The following is a 13,146-nucleotide window of genomic DNA, read 5'->3' as shown; positions in this document are numbered from 1 at the left end:
AGGTTTGAGGATCTCATTAACCTGTGGCTATACCTGGAGCCCTGACAGAGGGATGAATATCAGCCTAGATTTTGGGCTCAGTTCTGCTCTGAAAGACACCACACAGAAATGCAGGAAGCCTTTGAGCTCTTCTAAATTCAGTCTGGCCCTCTGAATGCCTCCAGAATATAAATAATAAAAACCAGTATCATCTGATAATTCATCTCTGCTCTCAGCTTTTGGCCTCTCTGGCAAACTGAGTTTTTGGACTTTTATTTTTCTTGGTACCTTGGTACCATGATCACCACTTCATTTGCCTTGGGAATTCAGGTCTGCATTTCTGTACAAGGCACTTCAGCTGTTGGAAAGGGTTGTTGGCCTTCATCTGACAGCCTCTTTGAGACTTAAAATGAGAACCATTAGGTCAGTGGAATTACAGAGATACCTGCAATTTTCTCTGTCTCCCAGGCACTGTAATGTCTATTGACCTAGCTGAGCTTTTTCTAAAGGATCTGTGAATCTGCTGGGTTTTAGTAGGGGAGCTTTACTTTTCCTTAGAAATAAAAAGAAAAGCTTTCTCTGTTTGTTTTGGGAAGGGCCTGTCTCTAATGTTATCTGCAGAGGTTTCTCGTTGAAGGTGATGGATTAAGGGATTTTCCCCACCTCTTCCCCTACCTCTGCCCTACAGAAATGGCATCAGATATTCCTGGCTCGGTGGCCTTGCCAGTGGCTCCGATGGCGAGTGGACAAGTGAGGATGGCAGGATCCATGCCTTCCAGAGGAGGGAAGCGTCGCTCTGGGTAAGCCACCTCCTTTTTTTTCCAGGTCTGAAACTGGAAATCACTTGTATTGTAAAACTCAAAATACACCTGTAATATATGTGTGTGTTTATTATGTAATGTTGTATTTATGTAAACTGCGTTATGACATTAGTCACTGATGTTGTGTTTTTCTCTTGAATGCATCTGTTCTTCCTGCAAGATCAAGCTTGTTGATAAGTGTATGACTTGTTTTGCTGGTTTCAAAAGATTTACAGGTTTGGCAAAGCATCCAGAAAGGAGTTTGGATCCTGTGGCTGTTGTAGATATAATGAATGTGTATTGCCTACATCTGTTTAATCTCACAGTGATTTATCAAGTCAATAAAGGTAGCAAGATTGCACATGCAGACTTACTCAACCTCATCTGAAGGTTAGACTTGGAATCTCTTAAAGAGAGGCCTGTTAAAGATGTTTTCTTTATAGTTCTAGGTACAGAAATAGCATGAGCTCTCACTCTTCAGATAGTGTGGACCACGATATTCCAGGTCTCACTGGAAACACAGCAGAGTCTTCTTCTGGGAGAAAGGCCTGAATCAAATTCAGCCCTTACACAAGCTTGAGGGCTCTGCTAAAAAAGAAAATTTGTTTTATCTAGCATCAGAGCCTGATGTGGTGTAGGGGTAATTGCCCACATCAGATTGCTCTGTGGCAACTCGTAGTAATTCTCTGTGTTGCAGGGAAAGTGTAACAACAGCTTGAGAAGAACAGAAAACTCTCTAGTGTTGACAAGTCCCTCCTGTTTTTATCAAAGGTTGATCACAAATAGTAATGGCCTTTGGGTGATTCTTTCTCAGAGATAACTGACCTGAGAGTCTCTTCAGAAGAGATTGATTAGTCTTCTATTTAGTCCTAAATAAGGCAGTGGTGGGGCTTGACAGGATCAACAGTGTGAGTAAAGTCTTCACTGGCCTAAGGAAGACATTGTTCCTTGCAAGAGCTACCCTAGGGATTCTTCACCAAGGTATGTTGCCAGTTCTGTGTGTCTGCTCCAGTAACAGTGCTGGAGTCTCAATCTTGGAGTGAATTAACAAGGGGAAAGGTTGACCTTGCCTTGAATGCAAAGTGAGTTGCTGTGATGTGAACGCTCTGGATGGTTGTTCTGAGGAGTGTCCTTTGAACAGAACAGTTTGAATATCTCCCCACACTGAGTGCCCTTCTTATGCTGAGCTAACACTATGAAATTGGTTTGAGAAACTCCTAAATTCTGTCTTTGACAGGCATCACATTTTTATTTTCAAGCTGCTCAAACCTTTTTAAACTTGCACTCAAAAGAAAAGACAAAGCATTAACATCTTTTCATTGCTACCTAATATAGATAAGGTTTTGTACTTGAGTTGCAGGATATTTGATCTCTTTTTTGATCATAAACCATGTCAGCTCTGAATATCAGTTTGCAATTTACTGTTGCCAAGGTTTGATGCTGCTGACTGTGAAATATTCTGATGTTAAATACTGACTTGATACTAATTGAAATGCTTTAACTGTTGCATTTTAAGTATTGTCATCCATTTGTGAGAAGGTGAAGTGAGGGGAGGGTGGGAGGAACATAAAATCAAATTATTTTAAATGTCTTTAACATGTTAATTCAGTGAGTAAATTAGTATAGATTCACTTTTACGCCTGGATCGTGGCATTTCATCTGTGCACCACAGCTCTGAACTAATAGCCTTTCTCCAAGCCTGAGCTGAGTGCTTTTTTTCTTTTTTTTTTTTTTTTTTTTTTTAATGTTCACTGTGTATTCAGACCTTGAGGGAAAGAATGCCTGCTGTGTCTAATTCCTCTGAGCTTCTCTTTGAACAAAGTTGCAACTAACACTTGGTCCTTTCACTGCTGTTCTGGTGATACATCTTGGTACACCTCAATCCCTGGGCATTTTAGAAGTGAGTGTTTTGTGTCAAACATAAAGGAGTGGAGCTGGCATACACAGCCTGCTTTCCCAGTTTTGGTTATCTCTGAAAATTGTTTCTTTTTTCATAATTGCTGAGGCAAGCTGGCAGAATAATTGCTGTGTGGACTTGAATATAGATCAGTTTAAAGTCGTTGGCTACCCAGAAAGTGTTTCTGCCGTGTCGGCATTTGGCTTCATTGACAGCTCGGAAAAATATTTTTCCTTTCTATAAATTATACCAACTACTTCATAGAAAAAAGTCACAGCGTGAGATAATGCACTGCAGTGGCCAATGACTACTTTAGATTAATGCACCCTCAGTTCTTTATTTAATGTGATTTTAATTTAGGCTTTGCTGTGTTAGAGGATAAGTGGCTTCTTCACCTTCCTGGATTATCTGTACTTGGGTAGGGAGGGTTGGGGATTTTGATGAGCTGGTTTTGGTTGCATTGGTTTTGTTTTGGTTCATGGTGTAGTCTTGCCTTTTCCCTGAACCAGAACTGTCAAAATCTGGGGAAAAGAGACCTCATCTAACCCTTCTACCCCCCAATACTGTGCTGAATAAAAGGATGTAATACAAATCCCTGTCTGTTTCTCAGCTGCATTTAGTCCTGACCATTCCTGCCTTCTCTCTTCCTACACTGTGTAATCATGGCAAGCATCTTTTGACATTTTTGACATTGGGAATTTTACACGGTAATTTTGTTGCAGTGTTGAAATCCTCTCACGTGTCAATTCTTTAAATCTGTGCAGGTCCATCTTGTTGGAGGCGTTTTGGTTTGTTGGGTTTTCTTAATGAAAACGTTTCTAATTGAAAATAATTAAATTTTAAAAAGTATTTTTTATTGCTGTATTTATGGTAGCCCCACATCTTCTAAGGAAAATACATTTTAATAAGTACCTCATGCATCAGGCCTTTTCAGGATTGATGTGAACAGTATGAAAGAGGAAAACAAGATTTATGCTGTCTCTTCAAAACAAAAGAGCATAGTGCAGCTCTTTTTTAAAGCCTCTTTTTAATGGGAATTTTAAATGAAGATAAAAGATAGTCTTTCTGAATCTTCTGAAATGATGTCATTTGTCTTCTGGGAGGCTGCTTCTACTGTTTTGCTAATGCGCAGTATATTCTATCTAAACAGAAGATCTTATCTGTCAGGGTGTGAGGAGGTTGATGGAATATTATTTTTACATGTTCTGCTGTGTTCTACTAAAGGTTACAACTGATTCACTGTCTTTGCCTCTGCCTCGCTGTAAAGCAGACACGGTGGATCAGGCAGGACACTGGAATCAATGACTTTATACCTGAGGAGTTTTTTTTTTAATGTTTCAAAGGATTTTTTTAATTTGCACAGTGAAATTAGGAAATGTGTTATTAACAAAGATGGCACAGACATACATTTGGTGTTGCATTTTTTTACAAGTATTGATATTTTAATGACATTTATGTTCAATTTCCATATGAAATGAAGGAGTTTGGGTAGTTTAACAAAGCAAAGGCATTATTTAAGGACTTAGTCTGATGCAAACTTACGTTATATACCCTGTGCATTCAGATTCTGCTGTGATGAGCCCACTGTAAATGTGGGAGATGTTACCTGTGGATATTAACCCATCAAGAATCTCCTGAAGTAAGAAGCTGATATGCAATTATCTGAGTGAATAGGTGTTAGTCCCCCTTACTCCCTCTGAGGTGGTGATACAGTGCAGGCAGCAAGATCAAGCCTTAAACTGTTATCATCATCTCTAATTGTGTTGTATTGTATTCCAGTAATAATAAACTAGATTAAACGCAGTACAGGTAATTTTGGGGAAATTTGGGGATTTTGGGGAAAACCTATCCCTTAGCACTCAGCTGGAGCATTTGGCTGGAGGCTAAATAAATAAAGAATTGTATCCACCAAGGCATGACATCTCAGTGTACCAGAAAGGAAAGAGTTACAAAGTTAATCTGTCCCAGAATAAAGCAGTATCTCATAAAATCCCTGAAGGAAAGGCTTTCCCGCACAGGTGTATAATTTTTTCTGCAGCCCTTTTGCCCCAGTTTGAAACTGGGTGTTTCTCTCAGATATGTTTCATTTAAACCAAATAAGTGTGCCTGATGTGATGCTTTTGTGAGTGGTGTCAAGTGGAGCCATCCCAGCGCTGCCCTTCACTTGTGAACAAACAGCTCTCCTGGAACACTGACTGTCACATTTTCAGGGCAGGTAGAAACATTCCAATCCAAATTACTGGGGAAGTTTATCTGGAATGTCACCGCAGGCACATGTGGGGAGGGAGCAGGTAGGTGAGAGGAGACCCTGGGCTGTACCACGGTGTGTAAATGTTAAATTTCTGGGAGTGCTGCAGATGAGGGGGATTCAGGCTGCTGGTGCCAGCCCTGATTTGGGGCCAGCAGCACTTGGGGTGCAGCAGCAGGTCCTGCCAGGCTGCAGCCCTGTGGCAGAGGTGAGGGCACTGGCCACTGGGGGTCGGTGCTGTTCTGCAGGAGGCAGCTGAGCGATCACAGACCTTGGAACCGGATTTGGTGGTAATTATGTGAGCAAAGATGTAATTTATAGTGAAAACAGCGATTGCATCGAAGTTAAGCAAGTTAAATACACAGCTTTTCTTAAAGCTCTTTGGGGAAAATGGTTTTCTCTTTGCTTCCTCCAGAAATGAATAATCACTGTTACCATCTGGAAAATATTATTGTAACTTTTCCAATGCCATGTCCAATTCCTGTGCTCACTTGCTGCCCTCATTCCAGTTGTACAGAGGTTGCTGTGACTCAGACATGTCTTTTATGGGCCAGTCTGTCTTGGTTGTCAGAATTTAAGAAGGAAGGCAAGTGCCTGACTGGCACTTCCACTTCTCCATGCTGATGTAGTTTTAGAGACTGTTTTTGCATCTTTGTTCCCACACTCTGAGCATACAAATCTCAATTTGTCATTGGTAGGGATCCTTTTAATACTGAGATAAATATCATTGTCACTTTGAAGGGTTTTTGCCTTTTATAGGACTTATACCTGTTAATATGTACAGTGTTAGAGACATGGAATCTGTAGTTTTATGAAGTTTTACTACACCAAAAGGTTAGAAAGCTTAGAATGTTAAAGACATCTGAAAAAATGGTTGCAAAACAAAACTCTGATTTCCTATGTACACAAATTAAAAGTGATTGATCAAGGTGCGTATATCATACTATTTTTTTTATTAAAGTAAATGCACTAATAAAATAATTGTGTATGCTAGTTTTATATCTGCTTGTTGTCTATTATTTAATGGCAGAGTTGCATCCTTATAATTGAGCATATAAATATTTATCCAGAGGTATAAAAATGTCTAAAATGCTTTGTAAATTATATTATTGTATAACTTTATAGTGATAATATCTATGACACAATCACACTGCTAATACAGGAATCTAATTTAGATGTCCAAATTAGGAAGATAATCCTCCTAGTCTGTCTGTGTAAGAAGTGAAGAGAGAGGTTCCTGGTTATTGTGGCTCCCTGGAGGAGCCAAACTGGCGGGTTGGGATTTGGCCCAAGGAAGAACTCCGCTCTTCCACAGCCCTAAGAAGGTCTGGGACATAAATCAGCTGTGAGATGAGCTGCTCCTCAGTCTGGAGAGGATGAGCAAGACTGGAATCCTCAGTCGTTAACACCTCTAGGCAAAACACAGATCCAACAATATTGAGAACACCTGGCTTGAATGTTCATGCCACCATTGCCAACACCTTGATTGCTGACTTGGAAATCTTGCTTTTACAGAATGGACTTTGATGATGAAGATGGGGAGGGACCCAGCAAATTTTCAAGGTGAGCATTTACAAAAGAGTTGGCCAAATCACTGACTTCTTTCAGTGAGGAAAGACAGCTGTCTCATTACTGATGTTTTAAAATCAATATAAATATGGGTGAAGAACTTGCCAACAACTTGACCCAAACACTCGTTACTCTTTTTATCAGTTTCCTCTGAAACTCAGGGCTTCTGGCAGAAATCTGCCTAATGTAGTTATTGGCTTATAAAGCTGACAGTGTGTGTGTCACAATTTCACTCTGCAGCTATATCAAATGAGAAAAATTGTGATTGTTAGCTTATTATTTCATCTGCTGTAGGTGAACTTCGGTTATTTGACATTGCTGAAGTTATCTTTCGGCCACTGAAAATGAAATTTCATTTTGAATTTTTCAGATGTTAATTTCTTGTGAAGACAATATGACAGATCCTAGAGGTGGATTGCTTTTTAAAGTTAATGAGCTTTACATTATGTACCATTAGGTGTAACTGAATAGTAAAATTTGACAAAAAAAAAGTTAATTAACGTGGAATATTCAAAGCTACAAATAAACAGTAAAGCCTCATTGCCATTTTTTCACTTTTCCTTTTTCTTTTCTAGTCACACTGTTTGCATTTTTTCATTAGAAACCAAGCAGCTGCAGTGAGGGGTGTAGATGCTTTGAGGCCTGTGGGTAACTGCTGATTATCCAAAATGTAATTGCAGCTCTGGAGCAGCAGCCATGTTGAAACACAGCTGCCACTGTAGGGTTTAACAGGGTTATTCCAGTCAGTCCAAAGAGAAGTGTGCTGAAGATACACTGTGACACCATATCATAAGACCAGCAGCACTCCTGTTTGGTTGATGTCATTTACAGAACCACTCCCTCACGTCAAAACTGGTGATTTGAGGGCTTAGTTATAATATTTGCTAGAAGATGCATGTTAAAGGAACAAGATTTGTGAGGAATGGGACCTGATTTGTTCCTGCACAAGCATCAGGGTTTCTGGGTATACTGATACACGTGTTGTTGCTTCCCCCATTTTGGTTTTGGCCTATCAAAGTCTAGTGGTGGGTTGAGCCAATAATTCCATTGCTTTTAATGGAGAGGTACACTGTGCTGTGCTTAGACTCAGTTAATTTTCGGTGTCAGATCAAAATCTGATATTTAAGTCTTAAATGCTGTATAGATCCCAGATTGTTCTGCTTTTAGAGAGTACAGAAAAAACATGCAGAGACACCCAGGGCTATATTCAGACATCCTCTTCTAGCTGTTCCCTTTTCCAGATTGCTCACACAACTTATTCCTAGCTTGTTTTGGTTCAAAATGATTTAGTTATCAAAGAGTTGCTGTTTAAAATGTTGAAGCTAACCCAGCTGGCTTTGACTGAAGTGCTTGAAGGAGCATGTGTGCAGAGGTCAGCTGGGGGACTGGAAGGGAAAAACCAGTGGTTGGAGGCAGTAACATCTTCAGCCCAGTCAAGCAGAGAAGGATGAGTAGACAAAGCCTCAGGCTGGTGGGAGCACAGGAGTAGTGGTGTTAGCACAGTGCTCCATGGGAGGTGACACATTCTGCTGCTCAGGGCTTCCAGCTCAGGTATCCCTGCATGACGACTCATCCTCACATGGAGCCTGTGCATGTGCTTCCCCTGTAATGTGCCCATTCCTCCTTTTTGCTGAAAATTACTTGGACTCTGTCTGTTCTCCGGGCAGAGTCAAGGGGAATAAAGTGGTGTCACTTGAATGTTTTGAGGGTGCTGGTGTTGAACACAAAATAAAGAAATACAGCTCAAGACTTGCTTAAGCTTAGTCTTCCCTGTTAGAATGAGGAACTTGCATAGGTGAATTACTTAAAATTAGTTTTAATTCATTTCAGACAGAAAAAAAGAAAAAGTTCATTATTGATTTGTTAGAAGAAACATGTTTATTTAGGCTGTATTACTTTTTTAGTTAATACATGGGACCTTCATAGGCTGTCTGTTGTAATAAATTACATCATTTTGGAAAGGTGTAATTCTAATACAAAATCTCATTTAACTGTTCTTGAGCAGTTATAATCTTCACTTCTAGAAAAGCCATTACCTTATTTTTGTGTTTTCCAAAACATACATTTTGTGGTTTGGAACTAGCAGTTTGGTTTCAAACAAATGAGTCTTTCCATAACTCTGCAAGCAAAATCCAATTTCAAACGATTAGTGCATTTTTTAGGAAAGAGAAGGAGGAGCAGTGTGTAATTTTTTACTGAAATGTCACATTGCTGCCTTTGGGACAATGCTTCAGAAACACTGAAGCTTTAGTCCCACAGGACAAAAGCCCCATTGGTCTGGATTTCCTCCATAAAGGTGCTGCTCAAACACCACACATACCTGGCTGGGCATCCAACTTCTGTTGATTTGAGTAGAAACGAGGTACCTGTTTACTTCTAGGGAATTAAGCCAGTTTAAATTTCACTTCTATGTAGCCAGCAGTTTCACCTGCCTTGCTTGCCTTTTGCCAGCCTCCATGACAGTCAGTACAGACAGTGTCTGTACCTACAGAACTTTTTCCTGAAGGCTCCCTCACATAAGGCATCGCCCTTCAGCCGTGTCTCTGCCCTCCCGTGTTATCTGTAGACCATCAGTGCCCTCTGCTGAATGGAGGGAGCTGTGGTTGCAAGCTGGAACAGATACATTCCATTCACTTCCAGCACAGCAATGAATATTTCATGCCCTGCTATGGATAAAAGCTCACTGGTGTTTTCTGTACTGGTGCTGCTTGTTAAGTTTCCCAAGAAATCAGTGTATGTCAAAGTGTTTGCTTAAATCCGCTGAAATGTGTCTTCTATTTTTTTAAATACACAAATGAAGTTTCTGAATCAGCATGGCTTGGAAGTATCATCAGACTCTGTGTTTTCTTTGCTGTAGCATTCTCATTCCCTTGTTTTCCTTGCTGTTACTTGTAATGGATTGCAGTTGTGAATTTTTTTGCTTTCTGCTGTGTGTTGGCTCTCATGCAATGTCTAACGCCTCTTGATTGATGTACTATCTTTTGTTTCTAGGTATGATGGTGATCAAATCACTGGTGATAAGGAAAAGTTTGCAAGGTAGGCGTGTCCTGTAGAGCTCTTCTGCTGAGAGAAAAGAGGGGGATGTTCGTGTCCAAAAAAATCTCAGTACGTGTGCCTTAGCTTAGAGAGATGGTTATTTTTATTAGGTGGATGATGATCAAAGTACTGCTGACACAGAAGGGAAAGGTAGGAAAAAGGGAAGTCAAATATGGTTTGCCCTCATTTTTCTTTTATATGATGCTGTTCATACTGATCTTTTGGCTGTTCCAAAACTGATTGAAGTCAGAAATACAAACCTTTAGTGGTTTTGGATCAGCTCCCCCCCTTATCCCAAAATTTAATGTCCCTTCATTATTTCTGTATAAAAAACAAGTTAGAAATGACAGAATTAGGACATCATTCTGTACAAGTTTGTGAATGCCAGGGTTCCTAGGACACATGCTTTGGAAGAGGAGCACAGGCCCTCTTTTTCTTTTAAGGATTTAAATTTGAACTAGTTTCAGGAAACTTTTGGGGTATTGTCTGCTTGAACATTTCCACAGCCAGTAGATAAACATGCTATTACTCTCCAACTTTTAAGATCATAAATGGAATGGACTGTTGAGATACTCTTTTTCTCTCAGGAGGTTTTACAGTCTCTTTGTTTTGTCTCTATAATGGCTGTTTTCAATGTCCATAAGTACTAAAATACTTGAGTGGTAGACAATGTATTATGTACTTATAAGTGTGAAATGTATGTTGAACATGTCTGTTCTTTGTCTCTCTTTTTTTCTTAACCACCGCTTCTGTGAAAGTGCTGAACTTAGAGCAAGCTTTCATCATGTAAAAGTGCTTTTATCTTCCCTGTGTCCATATTTACCTGCATGTACCAGCTGGCATGTACACACTGTGCTCTGTGTACATGTGCACTGTCACACCAGCTGTTCTGCTTGGTGTGTGTATGATCCAACTCCCCCTGTTCCCTCCTACATCTGTGCAGACCCACACAAGGGCTGGGCCTCAGCCAGGTGAAGGGAAAGGTTCACTATTACAGTGTCCTAGACAGTGACCTCAGGCAAGGCTTGGCTGTAATTTACTGAGCAGCCCATGGGCTCTCATAGCTGGGTTTTCTGCATATCACACAGTAAGCATAGGAATAATAACTCTGCATGTAGCCCTAGCAGGTGGTGTTTGTGCAGACAGTGCCTCATGCATCTAACACCTATATGTGCAGGGGGAAGATACCCAAAGCAGGACAAGCCCTTGCATTCCTGTATTTCAGGGAGCAGCACACAATTCTTTCCTGCATTTAAAAAAAGAGACTTAGTACCTAAAAGCATCCAAAAAGTGTGCCAAGCCTAGCTTCTGCTTTCATGGTCAGTCTTCATAGCAGTCAGCTCCAAAGAATGTTGCAGTTTCTTTTAATGTTGTGTTATCACATCAGTCAATGCTGGTGGAGTCTCCAAGTGATCACCTCTCACATCTTGTTGGATCAGCCAGCGATCCCACAAGACAATGCCATGCACAGCTCATTGAAATCAGTGGAAGATGCTGCTTTGACAACTGAAGCATCATCTACCTCTCGTGTACTTGTATTTAGCTGCCACCTGACAGGTACAGTATGAGAAGAATAAGTGCTGGGCACTGAAGCATTCTGGGTCCATTTGGACCATTTCAGATGTATATATTGGTGTGATTCCTTAATGCCAATCAAGCCATGGTGATTTCCTGAATGGGAAAACTGAACTCTGAGATGTTTATTTCTGAAAGACTCTGGTGGGTGTCCATTTTGGGATTTCTCAAATTTGACTCAGCACCTCAGCCTTAGGATTCCTCTAAAGGATGAAAACATAGCAGCCTAGCCCAACTTGGGGCAGCATCAAGTACTGTCATTGTTGCTTCCCTGCTGTGCTAAATTGTCCCTGAACATAAATTCCAGTCTATGTCTGACAAGCCAGATGTTTACTTGCTGTCTTTTGTACTCATTTTATTTATTTATTGGGATTTATTTTTTGGTATGTGCTGTTATCCCATATATGGTCCCAGTGCTGCAGTCTGATCCTGCAGGCATGTTGTGACTCCCTGCAGGGATGTGGGGTGTTCCAAACAGCATTGTTTGGGATCTGTGTTGTCACTGAGTGGATTTTTTTTAATAAGCCAGTGCTGACATTTCCTGCTGACCTGATCCAGTTGTTAGTGAGAGGTTTCCTCTAAAGGACACCTTTCATAAGCAGAGAGATGCATCACAGCAAATTTGGGAGCTTGACTGGAGTTGGCAGATGTTAGCTCCTCGCATATTTCTACTTCATTTTTGTGCTTAAACCAAAGGAGATTAAACTGGTTAAGAGATTAAGGCCACAAGCCAATAAGTAGAAATACAGGTTCTTTTCACAGCTATGGGCAAATCATATTTATCTGTCTGTGGCCTGGATTTTCTGTCTGTAAACTGAGGGATAACAGTGGTTTGGCTTTGTAAAGCACTTTGCTCTCCTGGGGTGAAGCAAACAGCAAAACAAGTGCAAAGTATTTTGATTCATTGCCTCCAATTCAGATTCTTGCACCGCTCACATCTCTTTTCTGTTGCTTTGGTGTTTCTTTAAATGCTCAGGGAGAATCACAGTGAGATTGAGAGGCGCAGGAGGAATAAGATGACCCAGTACATCACGGAGCTGTCAGACATGGTGCCCACGTGCAGCGCCCTGGCTCGGAAACCCGACAAGCTGACCATTCTGCGCATGGCTGTTTCCCACATGAAATCCATGAGGGGCACTGGCAACAAATCTACTGATGGAGCTTACAAGCCTTCCTTTCTTACAGAACAGGTAGATTTTACAAAAATGTTGGTTTTCCCTGGGTTTTTTGGTCTTAAAAGGTGTGAGAAAACGCTGAGAGGAGTAGAGCCTCAGCTCGATCCTTCACTGCAGTGCAGCAGCTCGTACGAGTTACATATCCAAGGTGTGAATACAGACAGTTTTTTGTGACTGGACTTGATCTTAACACTATGACAGATCTTTATTTTTGGAGAAGCAAATTGGCATTCTCACAATTGAGGTCTGGCCACCTGAAAAACAAGTCACTCATTGCCTCGCGGAAAGGAATTTTCACCTCCAGATCTGGGTTCTTCCCATCCTAACACAGATTCTCTAAAATAAGTGAAAATGAGTCTGGAAAGATCTGCCTCTCTCTCTGGGGATTAGAGGAAGTTTAAAAACATAATTAGTCTTAATGCTGGAGTTCCCAGTAGCTGAACTGGGCAGAGATGAATCCCATCTGTACTGGCTGAGGTACTTCCTTGGTTACATATTTGATGGAAGAAAGAAGATGCACCCAGTGCTTGAAAGAAAACTCTGTTTACTGAGCACATTGAAAATTCCTACCACCTCCATTGTTTTCGAATTCCTATGGGTGTAATGTTCATTTTTGTGGTCTGAAGTGATTGAAGCACATGAAAGTTATGGCTGGAGGCAATACTTCTTTCTCTTAGGTAAACAGCAGCTGCTGCTGACCCCTCAGTGCTCACAACTGCTTATTCCAGATCTCCTGGAGTGTGTTTCTGGAGGGACTGTGCCATCCTGCTGGTGCCACACCAGAGTCACTTCTCATGGCAATTTTTATTTTTATTTTTAATCTTGCAGAGTTACAGAGTTTGTTTTCATCTTTTTAATAATGTGCAG

General features: G+C 40.8%; 1 protein-coding gene across 2 annotated transcripts in view; it reads left to right on the top strand.

The window, feature by feature from the left end:
• The window catches only part of ARNT2 (aryl hydrocarbon receptor nuclear translocator 2), a 97,660-nt gene that overhangs the window by 24,137 nt on the left and 60,377 nt on the right, over positions 1 to 13,146 (top strand). Inside the window, exons 2-5 of one of the 2 annotated variants that reach the window (XM_083871174.1) lie at positions 668 to 779; positions 6,440 to 6,487; positions 9,485 to 9,529; positions 12,081 to 12,294. In XM_083871174.1, the coding sequence (XP_083727300.1) occupies positions 668 to 779; positions 6,440 to 6,487; positions 9,485 to 9,529; positions 12,081 to 12,294 (419 nt within the window). The remainder of the gene's footprint in view (positions 1 to 667; positions 780 to 6,439; positions 6,488 to 9,484; positions 9,530 to 12,080; positions 12,295 to 13,146) is intronic. The other variant, XM_083871175.1, reaches the window with a different exon arrangement.

This window comes from Zosterops lateralis (assembly GCF_965231275.1).
Source record: "Zosterops lateralis genome assembly, chromosome: 13".
In the NCBI taxonomy this organism is placed as follows: domain Eukaryota; kingdom Metazoa; phylum Chordata; class Aves; order Passeriformes; family Zosteropidae; genus Zosterops; species Zosterops lateralis.
The sequence above is the reverse complement of the archived record's forward strand: the minus strand, read 5'-3'. Positions and strand labels throughout refer to the sequence as shown.